Here is a 21260-nt window from a genome sequence, read left to right as displayed (position 1 = left end):
CTTAATCTCCCCTTGGTAAGGGAACGGGGTGGCGCAAAACCGTAACAATATATATGTATGTATGTATGTATGTATGTATGTATGTATGTATATATGTATATATACACAAAGAATTAAGTTAAGCACCCCTACACAACGAATTAAGGTAAGCACCCCCTAATATATATTCTTTGTGTATATGTATACATTGGCATATATTCTAAGGTATGTGAGATCAAATAATGATTGGTATGACATTAGCAATTATCCATTGATGAAATGCAGATGAGTGCACTCATCTGTGACGCCCATCGCTCGTGCAGCACGTGTTATCATCCACGTGGTCGTGATTTTCTGTAAATGCACTATCATCACGGGTTATTGCAAGTCACGCCTGAGCTCGTGTGGGGGTTACATGGTCATTTTCTCGTAATGGTGGCTCGTAGACGGTTGTCGGACGGAGAACGATGGCGGATAATAGGCATGATCGAGTCCGGAATGTCCAGAAAAGCTGTAGCTCGAACGTTTGGTTACCACCATCCGGTGATCAGTCGGTTGGTGCAGAAACACCAGGAAACGGATGCGGTGAAGGACCGCCCAAGGTCTGGAAGACCTCGCGTGACAACAGTCCGCCAAGATAGAGCGCTTTTGAGACTGGTGCGACGATATCCCTTCGCCTCGAGCCATTTCCTGAAGGACAACTGGCTGCCCAACAGAAGGCTATGTCACCGTACCGTGAGGAACCGCCTGAAATCGGCCGGTTTAAGGTCAAGACGAGTGATCAAGCGTCCAAGGCTACTCGAACGACATCAGAGGGAGCGTTTGGCATGGTGCCTAGCGCGACGTGGATGGAACATCCGGTCTTGGAGGCGAGTTCATTGGTCGGATGAAAGCCGGTTCTTGCTGTACGTGACAGATGGGCGTGTTCGGGTGTGGCGCCACAAAAACACCGCGTATGCACCTAAAAACATTCAACCAACGGTACCCTTTGGTGGTGGCTCGATTATGGTCTGGGGATGCTTCTCCCATGACTGTAAGTTGGACCTGATAACTGTGCGAGGTAACCTCAACGGAGAGCGATATGCCGAGGAAATCCTGAATACCACCGTAATCCCGCACTTCGATGACCACACCCTCGCCAGCAGACCCATCTTCATGGATGACAACGCCAGGCCGCACCGTGCGAGACGCGTCCGAGCCTTGCTGGAGCAAGGTGCTGTGACAACCATCCCCTGGCCTGCGTACAGTCCTGACCTGAACCCCCTCGAGCACGTTTGGGACATGTTGGGACGACAAATTGCGAAGATGGTCCCTCCAATAGCCAATCTGGATGAATTGGAACGTGCATTACATCGGGAATGGAACAACCTGCCACAGCAACGCATACGATGGCTTACAGGGTCTATGAGACGTAGGGTTGAGTCAGTGATCCGATCACGTGGGTCCTACACACGTTATTGACGCAAAGATCGCTAGAGGTCTTCTCAGAACAATGACTGTACGTTAGAAAACATAAACGTCATCCACACTGTCCGTGATGGACCTATAGCTCCATACTTAAATTGAGGTGCAAATATGCCTAAAATTCCCAAAAATTTTCACCTTAAATTATTCAGAATAAAATATTGAAAACGGCATGATTGTTATGTTTTTATGTGACCATAATATCACTTCTCCAGAAAATATAGCAATATCATGGGTATATTACACTGTTTTGACGACAACAAACTTGTAATATGCGAGGTTGTAAAAAAACGGGGGGGGTGCTTAACTTAATTCTTTGTGTATATATATATGTGTATGTATAAAAGCAAAAGGTTCGTTTGTTTGTTTGTTTGTTTGTGAACCTACTCCTCTGAGCTCCCAAGGTAAATTGGCACAAAACTTTATCGGATAACGTATTTTACCACGATGCACCTAAATAGGTGTTTTAAAAGTTATTTTCTCAAAATTCACAAATTATAAACATCCGAGCTACGAGTCAGGTTCACTATGTTTGTTCGTTCAAATTTTTTGGAGATTAGCAGAACTATACATTTTTGGAATATTCAGAGCATGAGGAATTCCAAAAATTAATGTTGGCATTTGCGTAGACACCTTTGCGAAAATGACACTCAGGACAGTGATGAAGATCTGTAAAAGCATATTCCTGAATGGTATAGACCTAGTAGATCCTGTGTATAGGACTTATAGTTCAGTCTGATACTAACAAGGCTGCTTTTTGCTTTATAAACCCATACCTATAACTTCAAAGGACTTGCAATATCATGTATTATGTAATACAGTTATATCACAAATATAAAGACAATGGTTTTCAATTACCTTTGTTTGTTGCTTTTCTATAATCCTGAGCACTATTTTGAGGCCTTTATTGGATTCCTTGACCCAGAAAACATAGGATTAGCATATTTAATTAAGTTTCTAAGTTGACTCGAAGCAACCTAGGTCTGTCTGTATTTTATGGCGGCCATTTTGAAAATCCAAAATGGCGGCCATGCAGGTGTCTGTGCAAATGCCAACATTGATTTTCGGATTCTCCATGCTCTGATGATTCAAAAAATGTACAGGTTTGCTAATCTCCCAAAATTTTGAATGAAATGATATTTGTTAACATCGTGAACCTGACTATACCACCTGTCGCCATGATCTCCAAGGGTACAAAGCTTTACAAAGCTTTATCTACATATACAAATCAACATATACAAAGCTTTAAAAAAGCCCAATTCTTTTCGGATTTCAACACGGATACCGATATAGTTAGTGAGGTGGTGAGCTCTGATCATCAAATATATTATCAGATGTGAAAAAACTCTTAATTAGGACGTTACCATCATCGGGAAGATCGGCAAAGAAGGAGTTACATGACCTCTGAAATGCACTAAATTTTCAAAAACAGAAAATAGTACAAACACAACCTGCACATCAATTTTAAGGTAATTTTACTGCTCATCTAACAACATCACTCTCAAGATTGAAAACATAGTTGTAGAAAAAAGGACCCACATGTTGCCATCTACAAATCACCACTTGCCAACGGGTTAACCTCCAACGATCACATCACAACAAGGTGAGTTGTTGTTTTGCTGTTTGTTTCTGACTTTACTACTTTGAGCTCCCAAGGTTAATCGAAACGAAACTTTATACCGTCAAATTTTAACCGTGATACACCTGAATAGGGGTTTTATACCGTGATGAGGAGGTCATTTGGCCGGTTATTGTCGTGTTACACACCCGATTTAATATATTTACGAACCCGAAGTAATTTCTTTACTCCAGCTTCACTCCTTTACACTCTTTACACCCTTTCCACCCCTTAGACCACTTTACACCCCTAAGACCTCTTTAGACCCCTTTGACCATTTACACTCCTTTGACCTTTACACCCTTTAGACCCCTTTTACCCTTTACACTGCTTTCAACCCTTTACACCCCTTAGACCCCATTACACCACTTAGACCTCTTTACCCTTTACACCCCCTTAGATCCCTTTGACCCTTTACACCCCTTTGAGGATTTACACCCCTTAGACCACTTACACTCTTTACACCCCGTAGACGCTTTACACCTCTTACACCCCTTTCGACCCTTCACACCCCTTACAACTCTTCAGACCCCTTAGACCTTTTATATCCTTTAGACCTTTACTCCCTTTAGACCCTTTTATACCCATTTCACCCCTTTTGAGACATATACACCTTCTTCGACACTTTTCAGACCTATTGACTTTTTAAGACCCTTTGAACAATTGGACACTTTTGACACCTTTTGCTCTTTTGTCCTTCGACACCTTTAGACCGCATTTGTCCCTTTTAAGAGCCTTGATTTTTTAAAACACTTTAGTCCTGTTTATGGCCCTGAAAACACTTGAGGTCCCTTAGAAAATTCGAAAAAATTTCCTCCCAAGATCGGTTTTGACGACCTTTTCCGTGCTCTGTTCACGTCGCATCACAAGTTGCAATGACAAATCTAAACTGACATCTCAAAGCGAAACTGATGTTGAAAAGTGAAACTGAAACTACTGATTGATATATGGATCATGGAATGGGAAACCAGAATTAAGTGCTGTGGGAAATTGCTGAAAGCAAAGCTATGGGGAGTATAAAGAGAGGGGGAAGGTGGGAGCTGAAGAAACAATGTGGAGAGGGATAGATGTCTGGATGTGGTTGGTTGGTACAGAAAGAACTTTGGTGATCTTCTGTCAGGCGGGAGGCCAAAAACATGCCTAAACCCGTTTCCCAGCTGAGCTTTCATAATATCACCTTCACTCCTGAGCAGTACTTCAGAGGTACAACAAGCATGGATTGGAAATCTTCGCTGATATAATGGAACGAGGTTGTTGAGGTTAGCAGTTACACCAATTGCGATATCTGCTCACTGAATATTTACACTGAATTCCCATTTTTACCAACTAGGGCATGCCCGTACTATATACGTATAAGCTAGGACGTGCCCGTACGTGGGTGCCCGTTCCTTGCCAAAAAAAAATAATAATAATAATTTGTGTAGGGGTGTGTGTGTGTAAACATCCTAGGGCGTGCCCGTACGTGGGTGCAAAAAAACATGCGTGCAAACAACAACAACAAAAAAAAAACTTTGAAACCACGTGGCAGTAACGACCACAGAACCCCCCCCCTCTATTTACATGAATGGTTTGGTCCATTCGCAACGACCACAGAACCCCCCCCTCTATTTACATGCAATGGTTTGGTCCAAAGCGAACGGTTTGGTCCATTCGATGTGATTCGATGATTCGATGTGAATGGTTTGGTCCATTCGCAACGACCACAGAACCCCCCCCTCTATTTACATGAATGGTTTGGTCCATTCGCAAAGCCAAAGCGAACGACCACAGAACCCCCCCCCCCCCCTCTATTTACATGAATGGTTTGGTCCATTCGCAAAGCCAAAGCGAACGACCACAGAACCCCCCCCCCCCCCCCCCCTCTATTTACATGAATGGTTTGGTCCATTCGCAACGCCAAAGCGAACGGCGAACGGCTAAATCGCCATAGCTCGGTAAGTACTTGTCCGATTAATTTAAAACCTTGAAAAGGCACATCCTCGGGTCCCCAGCAATATACCTGGCAAGTTTCAAGTATATCGGACCGGTAGTTGTCGAGAAACAGCGGTCACAGACAAACGTACAAACGTACAGAGATTACTGGAATTATAGATAGATACGCACTCCAAAGTAAATTGCTCATTTCAGGTCAGACATCTACTAACCCCCATCATCGACAGGTACCTTTGTTAGTATATATATATATATATATATATATATATATATATATATATATATATATATATATATGTGTGTGTGTGTGTGTGTGTGTGTGTGTGTGTGTGTGCGCGCGCGCGCACACACACACACACACACACACACACACACACACACACATCATTTAAGACTTCTTGCATTCAATTAATTGCCAATTGTCCCAAATTAGAGAAGGATGTCCCAGTATTTCAGCTTGCCTCCGGCATCATCGTCCATCAGACCGTGGAGCCAGAATTGCCATTGTTCATCGCCCAGTGCTGTGCCCTCATACATGTCCGGCGTGATGTCGGGTGGCTGCAGTGCAGCCTCCAGCACACCCAGAGGCATATCACGCAATGGACGCTTTGAACGAGTCCGAGATGCAATGAGGTTTTCCTCGCTATTGCTCCCATCTGCATCCTGCAATGGCTGCAAAGTACATGGGGAAAACAAAATTTATACATCTCTTCCATTAGCCTCACTCTTTAAAGAATAACACCGATAGACTAACAATGGCGTAGCCAGGCTTTTTCATACTTTAGTTGAAGAGAATAGTATAATCTGGGTGGAGATACCAGTTAGCAAATAATGTAAGTATTAAATTTTTTTGACTTCAGGCATGGACAGCCTTTGGTAAATGCATGCCTTTGGTAAAAAACAACAACAAAAAAAACGGCGAATGGCAAACGATGACCAATAAATTCGACATTCCTGTGCCACCTTCAGTTGAACGTCAGGCATGGACAGCAGCTTCCTGAAGGACTTGCACAAAAAATGTACCCAGTCTGAATGTTGCTATATCAAGTCAAGTTGAAACTGCAAATGGAAATCTGAGAATGTCATGGATGGAAACCCTTACATCATTTCCTCATACTGTTTTAAACTCAATATCTTTATTTTTTTCATTCCAAATAGCATCATTTATCATTCCAATCACAAATTAATACTACTAGCAACGGTACCCGCCCTATGGGCGGGGCTTCAATTGGGAGGCCCAAATGAAAAGGCAAAATATCAGAAATTGAAGGCTTTTTTTTATTAAACGATTTATATAAACATCCGTTAAATCATATCACACGCAAATCATCAAAATCCAAACAGTATTTGTAGAATTTCAATAAAAGCCACATCACTGTTCATATCAGTAAATATTATTCCATCGTGTTTGGAAAATTGGAAAAAAAAAATGGAAAAACAATATAGCCTATTTTACTCCAGGGGGTCCCAGGATTACCCACCCAAATTTTGTTGCGATCAGTTCAGCCGTTTTTGCGGTACCTGGGAACAGACGGACGGACAGACAGACGCATAGACATTTGGTGAATGAGAGTAAGATAATAATAATATATCAAAATATAATGTTAACTCATAATTGTATTAAGATTATCAAACCAGCGAACCGTTATTATCTGTTCACTTCCGGATCTGGGAGCAAGATCCGTGTTGATCACATTTCAAAATCATAATTGTATTGAGGAATTTCTGAAACCTCTGACCTACCTTAGACACTCGCTGGGACCCCAAAACGTTCCACAGAAGGTTATTATATTTCCTTTTCATAAAATATGCAACTGTAATGGTTACTAAACACTGTCCTCCTGTCATGTGACCAGATCCTCAGGTCTTATTGGTGTACGGTTGTGGGGACATACGGACAGACAAACGCTGTTCTAGACAGGATTGCCCTAATAGTGCAGGCCCATATGTCATAACAATATTGTTTGTGTTTTTTGTTTGTTAAAATTGATTTAGCAATGGATTCTGCTTCAGAATATTATAGAGATGTAAAAAAAATAGGGTTCCATTTTTTCTTTTACGTCTAATAGGTAGTAATTCGAAGAAATCCAAGATGGCCGCCATAAAATTTGGAAAATACACTTTTGTGCATATCTTTGTATCTAGATATCATATAAACATGAATAATATGTCCTTTTATATGTTTTCAGACCCAAGGAAGCCATTTCTGCCATTGTTTTTACAGAAAAATGCAAGGAAAATAAAATAGTGGACATATACCAGCCAAAGTGGGGTCGGCCGGCATGAAATCGGTTAATTAAGTTTCCACCATCTAGTTAAGGTCTGGTTTTGACTGTGTTGACGAAATGTGAATCTGAATAGTAGTATCTATCTTTGCAGGACCGACGACAGTTCAAGAGTGTCTAGAAAATTACACCTACCTTCAAGATGAGTGACTCACCACCCAGGAAGATTGAGAAGTCAGTAGATTTCGGACTTTGTTTTGTATGCCAAATGGCCATAGGGCAAACAGACTATACAACCTTTGTAACGAAACCAAAACTCTCCTCTGTCGAGAAACTGATGGCAGGTGCTGAGGAACAGTACACGTATGGTGAAACAAAGTTTGCATCATTGAATAGACGTTTGCAATATTCCTCTGCTGAAGAATTGCTCGCAAAAGGTCTCCGCTACCATAAAGCTTGTTACAAAGATGTTACCAATAAGATGCACATTGATCGAGCAAAGGCTAGGTTTGAGAAAGGAACAACATCAGGCAGTGCCGCAGAAATCCGACTGAAAAAGAGAGGACGACCAAGTTCTAGTGATCTAGGGGAAAGCACGTCAACATCCAGAAGGTGTTCCCGAGAACAGACATTTGACGCGCTCAGATGTGTCATATGCCAGGAAGACAGAGGAAGTGAACTACACAATGTGTCAACAAAGAACATGGGACTCCAGATCAGAAACATTGGCCAAGAAACAAGTAATGACAATCTGAAAGTGAGACTGAACAGTGTCATAAGTTCGCCTGACCCATTGCAAGCAATGGCTGAGGACATGAAATATCATTTACCATGTGTAGTTAAGGCCAAACGTGCTATAGTTAAGACGGAAAAACAAACAGAAACAACCAATGTTACTTTGGTCAGGTGTTATCAGACCTTGAACTCATTGAAATTGTTGAAACTGCGTTGAATGATACTACTGAAAATGCTGTGCTGAATATGAATGAAATTCATGTAACCTATGTCAATTTACTTAAGGAGCATGACTTTCCGGTCTCAGACAACCATAGTTATAAGCCATACCTGAAACAATTGATCCTAGACAACATTGCCGATGTTCATTTCAGCCGGCCCTCAAACAAAACAAAGCCAGAGCAGATTCTTTCCACAAAGCTCAAAGACCACATGATATCAAGCACAATTACAGCAGACAGCATCAAAGACGATTTTAAAGTACTTTTGCGAGCTGCGAAAATATTGAGGAAAGACATCGCATCTTCCCCAGCATGGAAATTTAATGGAACCTTTGCTGATTACAAGCCACCCCCGATGCTCAACATCTTCTGCAAGCATGCAGTCATGGGAACAAGGAAAGTAGGAAATAGCAACAGGGAGGACTCCATTGGTGTGAGTGCATCATTGTTGGCGCAGCACTTTGTCGGTGCTTATAAATCTGACCGACAGGTATCGTACGAACCAAGAAGCGAGGATGGATCATTCAAACAACGATTTGAAACTCCATTGAGTGTGGGCTTAGCTCTCGACATACACAAAAACACACGATCCAAGGCGCTTGTAGAGAAACTTGCACATCTGGACCTCGCCATCTCCGACAAAAAGGTCATGGAGATTGAGACCAGCATTGCCAACTCCGTACTGAAGCAAATGGAGTCCACCGGAGGCATCTGTCTACCACCATGGTTGGTTCAGGACACGTTCGTCTGGTTTGCCATGGACAACATCGATTTTCTAGAGTCAACTCCTTGCGGGATGAATACCCTTCATGGTACAGCAATTGCGATCTACCAGCCTGTATCACCGGAGAAATCACCCATGATACCACCAATTGAACTTGACCGGTCATCAAAAGCTCAAACGATACATGATGCAGTTGGCTGTAAAACGTTGACCTGCAAGAAGCCAGCACCCGAGAAGAGAAAGAGCGACTGCAAGCTGCTCACATCAAAACCCGAGACAGACAAGAACAAGAAAACCGATATGACCTGGATGATTGGATGCCTGAACTTCGAGGAAGAAGGAGAAGTTGACGTCAAACTCACAGCTCCGGGGACGTGGGGAGCCTTCAATTCCTTGCTATCTTCGTCCAGTGAGAAGACCAATGTTGCTCTCGTTCCTCCGTTGATAAGGTCGCCTCCTACAGACTATGATACACTGTACACGGGTCTGATGAGAGCTCACAACATCACAACTCGTGTTATGGGGAGTGAGGCAATCACAGTCATGACTCTCGATTTGCAGCTATACGACCTGGCGATGAAGCTGTGGGTGGAACGCGAGGACATCAGGAAGCAATTCCTCTTCCGACCTGGTGAGCTACATGTTGTGTTTTGGGCCTTAGCTGCATTAGGAAAATACGTGGAAGGGAGTGGAATTGATCAGGCATGGGTCGAGGCTGGACTTTTCTCGCCAACCACAGTGAGCCAAATACTAAATGGGAGGCACTTGTATCGAGCTCTGGAGGCACACATGGTAACACTGATCGCTTTGTACAACCTGTACTTCCAGAGATTCCTGGCAATGGAACCTGAAGAAAGGGCCTATCTGAACGAGTCATCTGTTCGTCTGGGAGAGGCATATCAGAGAGACATCAGCGGGAGCATGGAGCCAGAGAAGAATCTATGCGACATTCTCAAAAAAACATTGGCCATGATGGAGTCCAGAGATATGACCAAAAAACTGGAACAATTTGAGGTCAGCACAAACAAGATACAGCGCTTCATCCTGAACTACATGAAACAGTTTGAGACTATCCTTCTGTTCATTAGAAGTACAAGACAACGTGATCTGCTGCTGCATATGGAGAGCATCGAGTCTCTCACGAAGTACTTCTTCGCTCACGATCATCTAAACTATGCTCGGTTGCTCCCTCTCTACATTTCAACAATGCAGGAGACTGAAAAGCAGCACCCAGAACTGTGGAGGGAATTCATGAAAGGGAACTTCTGTGTGACAAAAGGATTGGCAGGCTTCACATCAATAGCCCCAGACCATGGCATTGAGCAAGAAAACCGTACACTGAAGGTGATTGGAGGAATCGTAGGGATAACTCAAAATGAGAAGGCGCTTGACAAGTTCTTCCTCATTGCACCTGAGCTGTCAAAGTCACTGCACGAGTTTGCGGAGGGATATGGTCTTGGTGAAAACCAGAGCAGAAAACAACACCACGAAATCACGGGGGGAAAGCTTTCCCGGGTGATGAGCCATGCCTCCAAGCTTTCTAGGGTGTTCCGTGAACATGGCGATCCATTTATGGAAGAGGAAGTAGACGAGGTCTACAACCTGCTCACCAAAGAAGTCATGAATGAAAAAGTGTCCAGCGATATCTTAGAGCGCGACGAGATCGGACAACAGATGTTCCAGCAATTTGCCACAGATCGTTTAGCTGAGGGAAAACTTTCTGTGTGGGACAAAATGACGAAAAGAAAACTTCGAACATTCAAGAGTTCGAATGCCACAACAGAAGTGAGATCGGGCGACAAGCTGATCAAAGTCAAAGAAGAGCGAGGATTGTTGCAGAGGTTCATCGTTATCTCACGGAGCCGACCAGAGCTCGACCTGAAAGAATGTATTGGCACCTATGAATTTGGCATCGTTCCACGTTCTTTATTTGCATCTGATGGATCCCTCTTGTTGGCATACGACAAGGCAAAAATCCTTCGTCAACTTGAGCATCTGGCTGAGCCTGAAGAGCAGGATGTACATGATCCACCAGGAGAACCTATTTCGACAGAAATCAATGAGCATCAAGACGCGGGAATTGCCGCTTTGAATGATGCAGCAGCACACGCTGGGGAAGAAACTAATGACCCATCAACTGACTATGAAATCTCAAGCCAAAATTTGCAGGAACCCTCTCAGATCAGCCAAAACCCAGACACAACCACAAGATCAGGAGTGATCAATGAAAACGAGACTACTTCTCGCCATAGAGTGATTAATCATTGATGGCATGGCTCTTGTTAACGGGATCTCCAAAACAGAACAAATGATTACATGCAGTGACTTTGCTCAATCGTTCATTGAACGCCTCGAAAATATTGCCGTGCATTATGATGACGTGAGGTTGGTATTCGACCGATACATCGATAACTCACTGAAAGACAAAATGCGCCTAAAGAGGACAAAGGGGAAATCAACATACTATCACGTCAGGGATAGTACATTGATCCAGAAGATTTCACTCAAAGATTTCCTTTCCAATGTGAAGACCAAGGCAGAGCTTACAGAGTACTTGGCTGTGAAGTGTCTATCTTACAGCAAGGCTCATCCAAACAAGTTGAAGAAGTTCATGGTGACATCAGGAACTAAGACCACGGGCAACACTGAAGTTCCAGACAGTCTACTCACGCACAGCCAAGAAGAGGCCGATACACTCTTAATTCTGCATGCTCTCACAGTCGACAAAGATGCAGAAGTTATCATTGATTCGCCAGATACCGATATCTTCCTCCTACTGATTCAGAGATTTCACGATCTACCACCTGCTACGAGGTTTCTCACTGGGAAGGGAAAGTTGAGGAGGAGCATTGCAGTCCAACCTATTCATGGCATGCTAGGAGAGAAACGTGCGTCTGCAATACTTGGATTCCACGCATTCACGGGAAGTGACATGTCTGGAAGGTTCGCTGGCAGGAGCAAGGACTGGTGCTTTAAGGTCTTCATGACATGTGACAACAAGATATGGGAGGCTCTGGAGTCTTTGGGACAAACTGATCCGTCACCAGAAGTGTGTTCCCAGCTGGAACGCTTCGTCTGTCTGCTGTACAAGTCTAAAGTTCACACGAAAGTAAACGAGCTTCGCTGGTTCTTATTCTCCAACCGTGCTGCTGAGGGAGAGAGTCTTCCACCTACCACTGGTTCGCTAAAGTTACACGTTCAGCGAGCACATTATATCGCAATGATATGGAGAAAGGCAGCAGAAAGCCATCCGTCCCTTCCATCACCTGTCGAGTATGGTTGGCAGTTACTTTCGGATGATGGGGTTTATGCCCCAAGTCGATGCCTGAATCCTCCAGCCCCAGAAGCAATAATGAATCTCGTGAACTGTGGGTGCAAGAAAGGGTGTATGGGAAGATGTAGCTGTCGCAATAACAATATTCCTTGTACTGAAGTTTGTGGGTGTGTGGGTTACAGTTGTAACAACAAAGCAAACATCAATGAACCGCGTGTGATAGATATGGATGAGGATGAATGAGGCATTCGTTTATGTGATCGTTTATGTTCATTCATCGTTTATGTTTAGGTGTGTGTGTATGTGTGTGCGTGTGTGTGTGTGTGTGTGTGCGTGTGCGTGTGTGTGTATTCAAAATAAATGTTATCAGTGAAGATTGTTTATTGAATCGATTATAATTGGGAAATTATACGATCCGATTTCACGACGGCCGTCTCCATTTTGGCTGGTATATTGCCCACTATTTTAATTTCCTTGCATTTTTCTGTAAAAACAATGGCAGATATGGCTTCCTTGGGTCTGAAAACATATAAAAGGACATATTATTCATGTTTATATGATATCTAGATACAAAGATATGCACAAAAGTGTATTTTCCAAATTTTATGGCGGCCATCTTGGATTTCTTCGAATTACTACCTATTAGACGTAAAAGAAAAAATGGAACCCTATTTTTTTTACATCTCTATAATATTCTGAAGCAGAATCCATTGCTAAATCAATTTTAACAAACAAAAAACACGAAATTACTAATCGCCCTAGACTATAAGGGCTATGCTGTAAAAAAAATTGAGAAGTAATAAAGAAGGGGATTCAATGGAGACAGTGTGGTAAAGGGGAGACACGAAAAACATTTCTCAAGTATCGGGCAAAGGGCAAAGTCCCGCACCTGAAATGATAAACTGGAAGATTCAGACACCAGTTCTGCATCAACAGCATTCAACTTGTCCATGAATGCAGAGTCACCAGCAGGCAGGCGTGGTTGTGAGGGTGGTGGAGGAGGAGGACCCATTGGGACCACGCAAACACTGATGTGTTTTGTCCTTTGAGTTGGAATGATCTGTGTATCTGCAATCTACAAAACAAATGTTTAAATACATTAGCATGATGTGGCTTCACATATAGTCTGGTCTGTTAGGGGAAAAATTGTACAGATTTGTCTACAAGCATGACATTTGGCACACTTGTAGTTTTTGACATGCTGAATTCAAATCTGCCGGGAGCCAAAGCCAATTCTCAATGGGAGCGCCATATTTGACACTTCAAAATGGCCGCCACTCAAAAACTGACTTTTCCGTTACTAGCCAACCAAAAGTCACATAATTACAATTAAAAGCACTTTTCTAGGGTTTTGGACCTCACTGATTCTAAATCTGATGTCTGTTTGACAGTAGCCTTGACAGGAAATTTTACATATTTTTTTTTTTAATGTTTGACAATTTTTTTTAATTTTAATTTTTTTATTTAAATTTTATTTTATTTATTTTATTTCAGGTGCCTGTCATTCTGCTGTGGGAATAGAAGAATATAATAGAAGAATAGAGAATAGAAGTCCTAGCTGTACTGGTGGTGGATGGCAAGGATGGATGCCATCAACTGGGAGCTTTGCTGTGTCTGCCAAGAAGAAAAGGATGAACGGTTGCAGACGCCAACGGAAGAGGGCCTTGCTTCAATTGAGAAAGATCTGAATGGTTTTAAAGCCATTGGTGTCATGCCTTCTTGTTTGAAAGTGTCATGGGCTCAGCTTGATGAGGGCCCGGGCATTGCTAAGACGCTTCAGACACACAATGCCAAATATCACAAAGTTTGCAGAACCTACTGCAGTAACTCTCGCCTGAGAAGGTTCACTGAAAAAGAGGATCCTAGTGACCAAAACTCACCTAAGAAACTACGGTCCAGTTTTGCAGTGTCTTCTGCTCCTCAGAAGTCTCCTTGTTGCATAATATGTGAGGGACAGGACCAAAAGAATCTACGTAAAGTTGAAACATTTAATGTAGACACAAACTTAAAGACCTGGGCTCAGAGCACCAACAATTTCAATCTTCTGGGCAAACTGATTGCCCACACAGCTGATGCCCATGCTGGTGACACTTACTATCATGTACAGTGTTACTTGCACCTGAGACTCAGCTCGTGCTGAGGATCGCAGATCATCTGCAGGTCCTCCTGCCCCTCACTTCAATTCAGTTGCCATTGCGCAAATTGTTGCTTTAGTCGAGGACTCTGACTCAGTCTTCAAACTGTCTGCTTTGCGACAGTTATATAGAACACTTGTGGAGCAACAGGGAATTCCCTGTTCTGATACCAGGGAGCCACATGCCACACGGTTCAAGGAGTATCTTCTGAAGCTGCTTCCTGAGTCGACAGAGTTCTCCCAGGGCAAGGAAGTCTATATCTCTAGCAACCAGAACGTTGGAGATCTAATAGCTGAAGCCCATAAGTCCCAGATAGGTCAGGATGATGCTTTGTTGTTGATGCGAGCAGCAGTAATACTTAGGAAATGCTGTCTCCAGAGGCAAGAACCATTTACTGGTTCTTTTGCCTCTGATTCCCTGACATCTCCCATCCCTGGACAGCTGAGAAGCTTCCTCAACATCCTGCTCCAGGGCCCCTCAATCTTGCGTGAACAGAGCAATGAGGAGTTGCAGGCGCAGGTACAAGGCAGGGCAAGAGTTGCAAGCGCCATTGCCCAGCAGATTATTTATAATACCTGCAGTGGTTCACATCATGCCACAAAGTCCAGCAACATCCGTCACAACAAAGAACATGAGACCCCTTTCCCTTTGTACCAGGGCCTCAAGCTGCATGGTGAGGGTAGGCGGAAGAAAGAGATCAATAATGCCAATGCCTTTGGGGTTTCTGTGTCTTCCAGTCGTGTCTTGGAGATCAGGCGATCCATGGCACGAGCACACATCAAACAGTTTGTCCAGGATGGAGTTGTGCTGCCCACAAACATCCGTAGTGGGGTCTTCGTGACCTTTGATGTAGACAACTTGGATAGCAGCAACCAAGGTAACTTCTCCCATGATGAGTTCCATGGGACAGCAATCAGCATGACAAACCACCTGTCTTGGGACAACCAAGGAGTACAGCGACCCTCTATCGAGCTGGATCCTACAGACACTACTGTACCACAACTTCCTGAATCCTACACAGTGGTTCAGCCAGCTGAATTCTCAAGCAATGATTTGCATGTACCATGTACTCCAGATCTCAATTCTCGGCCATCTCATAATCTGCTACATGGAGCCAAATTCAAGGATGAGTCCTGGATGGCACATGTGTCCACAGTGCTGAAACAGGACACATTGCCAGAAGGTGAAGTCATCATCTGGTCAGGCTACAACTCCCGACTCATGAGTGATGACTCTGTGAAGCCTAAGGCATTGATAGGGGTTCTACCTCTGTTCCCTGACAAAGCAGCCACACCTTCTATGATGAAACATGCAATGCATCTCACAATGCAAGGCACAGAGGCCCTCAACCCTGGTCAAACTCCTGTGCTTGGTGGTGACCAGCCTCTGTATGCCATCGCTAAGCAGCTGCAGTGGTCATTCCCTGACACAATAGGGGAAGATAAGATGGTCCTGATGATGGGCGCTCTACACATAGAGGACAAAATGCACCAGATGATTGGTAAGTTGCTGCGGGACTCTGGGTGGAGCAACATTCTTACTCAGGCCCAGGTCCTCACATCTGACCATGCCCAGTCTGTGCTTCATGAGCATCATATAAAGCGCACTCGCTATGCTCACCAGGTCTCTGTCATGGGTCTGTATCTCCTCAGACAGAAGTCATACTCCAATTACTGCTCTGGTGTTGAGGGACCACCTGAGTCTCTAGAGATCTGGGCTCAAAGGTCCACTGTTACCACCAAAAAGGGAGGCACATCAGGCAGTGCTCAGAGAAACTCTTCCCTCATAACCAAGCTTTTCCTGTCCTTGCAGTCTCGACCTGATGCAGACATGGAAGAGTTCTTCCGGTATGAGAATCAGAGAGAACCACCTAGTCTCTCAAACCAAGGATCACTCAGGTCTGGCAAAAAGTCGGACATTCTAGAGCACCTAAAGGCACCCACTGGTCGCTCAGCTGCAGCCAAAGCAGCCACAGTTGTGGTACTTGACATGGCAGCTGTTGTTCACATGGTGCGGCCGACCTCAGCACACACATTCACTGATTATGTGTCACAGCATTTGGTGCCATTTGTGGAGTCACAGGTAACTCCAACTGTCACACGGGTAGATGCTGTCTGGGACACCTACCCAGAGGACAACCTCAAAACCCTGACACACCATCGTCGTGGCTTAGGCCCATGTACCAGGATTGGGGATGGCCAGACCCGTATTCCAAAGAAGGACTGGAACACTGGGTTCCTCAAGAATACTGACAACAAGAGGGAACTGTTCCCCTTCCTGAGTGCACAGCTTGTAAAGCAGGATCTAGGTGGGAGACTTCTCCTCAGCACCAACAAGGAGAGTGTTCTCTCCAACAAACAACATGACATGTCTGGTCTTCAGCCATGTAACCACACTGAGGATGATACCAGGATACTGCTCCATCTTGCCCATGCAGCACAGCAGCGCCACCAGGTTGCCTTGGTGCGCACAGTCGACAGTGATGTGGTCATCCTGGCCATTCACTTCTTTTCATCACTTGGGCTGTCCCAGTTGTGGGTCTGTCTCGGCAGTGGGAAGAAGATGCGTGACATTCCTATCCACACTCTCTCTGCCCAGCTGGGACCATCAACGTGCCTGGCACTGCCACTATTCCACGCGGTCACAGGCTGTGACACTGTGTCACACTTCCTGGGATGTGGTAAGAAGTCAGCCTGGTCAGCCTGGCAGAGCACACCAGGACTGACGGACACCCTTGTTGCCCTCACCAGTGAACCCCAAGAGCTCAGCCCACAGTCCCAGCACATGCGCACTCTAGAGCGCTTTGTTGTAGTCATGTACAGCAAGGGCTGTGGTCTGGAAAGAGTCAATGAGGCGAGGCTTCGACTCTTCACAAGTGGGAAGAAGACACTAGAGGCCTTACCACCAACACAAGCTGCTCTATATCAACACATCCGCAGAGCAATGCTGCAGGCCAGCTTCTTCTGGAGTCAGGCAACGTCTGTTTACCAGGACATCCCTGACTTCCATGACTGGGGGTGGCACAAGGACAGCAGTGGTGGGTGGTTGCCCTTCTGGACAACCCTTGAGGACAGCAGCAAGGCCTGTTCCATCCTTTTGCAGTGTGGCTGTGCGAAGTCATGCACAGGGAACTGCAAGTGCTGCAGAGCTGGCGTTCGTTGCACAATTTTGTGCAAATGCGAAGGTGGATGTGTGAACAATGAGAATTCATGAATCAGTGTGACACCAGTCACAGCACGTGATATGATTGATACATTTATTGATTGATTGATTTACTATTAATATAGGTTAATTAATTAATTAATATTAACATAGTGCTTAATGGTTATTAGCCTGATTTTGTTGATCAATAAAGGATACCTTGATCTCTTGGTTTTACTTGTTTTACTTCCTGATTTATGACTTTAAGTGTCAAAGTTATGCAAAATCTATTATAATATTCACTGGCGGCCATATTGGATTTTCCAATTTGGCGATCCCTGTCAAGGCTACTGTCAAACAGACATCAGATTTAGAATCAGTGAGGTCCAAAACCCTAGAAAAGTGCTTTTAATTGTAATTATGTGACTTTTGGTTGGCTAGTAACGGAAAAGTCAGTTTTTGAGTGGCGGCCATTTTGAAGTGTCAAATATGGCGCTCCCATTGAGAATTGGCTTTGGCTCCCGGCAGATTTGAATTCAGCAGGTCACAAACTACAAGTGTGCCAAGTTTCATGCTTGTAGACAAATTTGCACAATCCCCCCTTAAAATCCCCCTAACAGACCAGACTAATAGGCAGCTTTGGCATTCCATAGGTAGGAGCTTCGCAAAAAAGGCAACAACTAATCAACATGTTGTGCAATGCAAAATTAGTAAGGAGAGTAAAAACACTCCAATAATAATAATAACATTTTCAGAAATTATTTTTCGTTGCTTGGTCAAAATAGCAAAACTGAAGCATACAATTAATAGAGAAGGCTAACTAACATTTCAGTGTTTAAATGAAAAAGCCAATCTTATGGAGTGAAAAATTAATCATTGTGCAAATCCCCTTGCAGCATTTTTTTGTTCCATGTTATACTCTAATGATATCTCACAAAAGCATAGGTGGGCACCGGTCCATTACTCCGTTACTAACGAAGTTACTTCTTTGAGTAACGGAGTAATGGACCCGTAACTTTTTTTTACTGTAACGGACCAAGTAACGGAAGTTAATTTTTGGTCCGCTACCCCGCTACTTTTTGCTCCGTTCGGCTTCATTTGCATCGGCGCAAGCTATTGGCCGCTTCAATAGCTAACAGCCAATAGCGTGCGCCGATACAAATGAAGCCGAGCTGCAGCGATAGATGACCTGCATTTCCGTTCCGTGTTCAGAACTTCAGTTCTGCAGTGTTCTTAGCAGCAGCAGCATCGTTTCTCTATCGTCCAACTTAACTTGTCTTGACTCTTGCTTGAAGTTACTTAACATTAACAATGTCCAGCCAAGCCCAAGACGTGTTCACGCCGCCGCTAGAGGTCGACGACACCGCCGGTGGAGCCTCCGAGGCCGAGGACCAGCCCAGTCACCCGCGGCCCCACCTGGAAAAGTACTTCGCCTTCAAGTACTGGGAGGAGAATAACGCCGTCTTCTCGTGTGTGTTGTGCCGGCCGAAGGACGTCGTCATCAAGGGGCACATGAGCAGTCTGTCGAACTTGAAGGCGCACATCAGGAGGAAACATCACCCGGAGTGCATCCAGGTAAGAGAGGGCACAGTAGTTGTCCATATAAATATAATTATGAAAATTATTGAGTATTAATTGAATTATTTACTTAAGATAAAGTGAATTTAAGCAAATTAAAACTAATTAAAATTACTAATTTAATTTTAATTACTAAATTACTTAATTACTTAATGAATTTAATTTTTAATAATTTAATTACTAATTTAATTAAATTAAAACCAATGACGTTTATATAAAGTAGATAAATATTATAAAGTATATATTTAATCATTATTTTATAACCTACCCTGATTCAACTCCTAACCTATCCTAACGTAACCTAACCTAAACTTATCTAACCTAACGTATAATTTAGTAATTTTTGTTCTGTGAATTTATCTCGTAGCACTGTTAAATCTCGATCTGTAGCACTGTTTATTTTCCAAATAGCATTTCTTCATATAAATTAATTGAACAGATCTGGAGGCAGAGATGGGCTGTATTGAAATACAAATGTTGAAATGTATTTAAATACTTATTTTATTACATTTATGTATTTAGGTTAGTATTGTTATGTCGATGTGGTAGAACAATATGTAGAGCAGATAGATCTGAGTAGGTAACATGCTTCGAGGTGTCGCGGTAAGGAAAACTACCTGTAATAAGTTCATGTGTAGGCGTTTTGTCGGGTAAGGAGTATACTTGTGAATCTACCAGGAGGTTCATGTGTTAAGTAGAGGTAGGGATTAAAGAGTAGCGCCCCTGTGTGTCTTCACCTGGTTAGCCAAACCTTTGTCCCTTTTGGCACTGCAGACCAACACAGACATTCCGACGGATCCTTAGCACAACACTAAATAACACCCTTCCCTGACATGACTTAGGAAGAAACCAGGCCAGGACACCGCCGCATGGCCGCCGCCATTTACACCTCCGACAGGCCTATCCACCTTGAGTACCACGCCCAGGAGGGCTGTGATCGTTTGGCGCGAATGGACGTGGAAGGCGCGAAGCAGGTCGACAAAGGGCGGGAAGTTACGAGGCTCTGGTTGGGTGCCGCGCCGAGTCTGACGTCACCGGCCAGCAGATATTAACGAGCGCCGAATGCCATTTTCGGGTAGTTGGTTTTGAGACGCGGCAGGACTTTGAGTGAGTGAGTTGCGCAGCACGAGCAGATTCCTGGCAGATTCCTGGCCCTGGCAGTCCCGGTGCAATCTCGAGTGGGGAGAGTCCTGTCCCTGGTTGCGTTGGTTCGCAGTTCACGGCCTGAGTTGACGAGTAGTTGAGTTGCTCTCTTGGTTTTGGACATCTGCGCTCGTGCTCTGGCAGTCTCTAGCGGTGCTCGGTGCTTTGGAGTTTGGAGCGAGGGACCTCGTCGTGTGCGAACGGAGTGGGCGCTGGCTCGGGCCTTCGCGGCGCTTGTGGAGTTTTGGGCGAGGCCTCGTGGGTACATCGGGGCCGAACGGAGCCGTGTTGGACGGCAACCAAGAACAAGACGACAAGGACCAGATAAGCCCGAGCTCCGCGGTTACACTTTACATAACGAACATGTTATTTTATTAATTCATCTCCCTCGTCTCGTATCTGAAATCTGTGTGCGGAGACGTCTCGATTAGTTACCTTATTTCATTACCGGCGCGTGCTTTTCCTGTCCTTGCCTTTTTCCTTTAATAAACCCTTCTATTATTTTCTGTACATATACTTGAACGGAGTTTCTGGGTGATTGATTTGATAGGTAAGGCTGCAGGGCTCTCGCCACTCCCCTCCATCCTGCGCGCTTGGTGTAGCTTTTGGTTCTGGAATCCACCATTGAGTTTTCGCCTCAGGGGCTAAGACCTTCACGATCGGTATCCGTGACCGCCTGATATTAATCAAAGACAGTCACGCGACATTTGGTGTCAGGTAGTAGGGATTCAACCCTAGCGGACAATTTTTTTGTCCGGAGGTAGCGAGTCGACGCCGGCTGGGTAAAAAAATCCCGCCCAGCAACAGTATTTACACGACAGTATTTACAAATACTTTATTTTTGGTGTATCTATACAACAACAACAACATGCATTTTAAGGCAATTTTCCCTGCTAGAGCGGGGGTTAGCCTTGCGGTCCCCATGACAATGTTCTCCATTTTGCCCTATTTTTGCATATCTATAAATACTTTTGCCCTGTATCTATAAATACTCTAATTTAAATACAAATGTATTTAAATACTCTGAGCAGAATAATTTCTTAAAATTAAACATTACGAAATTTACATAGCTTTGTCGATTTATTACTGAA

At 44.0% G+C, this 21260-nt stretch overlaps 1 protein-coding gene across 3 annotated transcripts in view; it reads right to left on the bottom strand.

The window, feature by feature from the left end:
* LOC137420737 (GON-4-like protein) overlaps positions 1-21260 on the bottom strand; it is a 177833-nt gene that overhangs the window by 103994 nt on the left and 52579 nt on the right. For all 3 annotated transcript variants that reach the window (XM_078772346.1, XM_078772347.1, XM_068106068.2), the window contains 2 exons: positions 13062-13247; positions 5455-5665 (listed from right to left, as the gene is read on the bottom strand). In XM_078772346.1, the coding sequence (XP_078628472.1) occupies positions 5455-5665; positions 13062-13247 (397 nt within the window). The remainder of the gene's footprint in view (positions 1-5454; positions 5666-13061; positions 13248-21260) is intronic.

The sequence above is a fragment of the Myxine glutinosa genome, chromosome 2 (genome assembly GCF_964187855.1).
Source record: "Myxine glutinosa chromosome 2, kmMyxGlut1.1, whole genome shotgun sequence".
Taxonomy (NCBI): Eukaryota; Metazoa; Chordata; class Myxini; order Myxiniformes; family Myxinidae; genus Myxine; species Myxine glutinosa.
The sequence above is the reverse complement of the archived record's forward strand: the minus strand, read 5'-3'. Positions and strand labels throughout refer to the sequence as shown.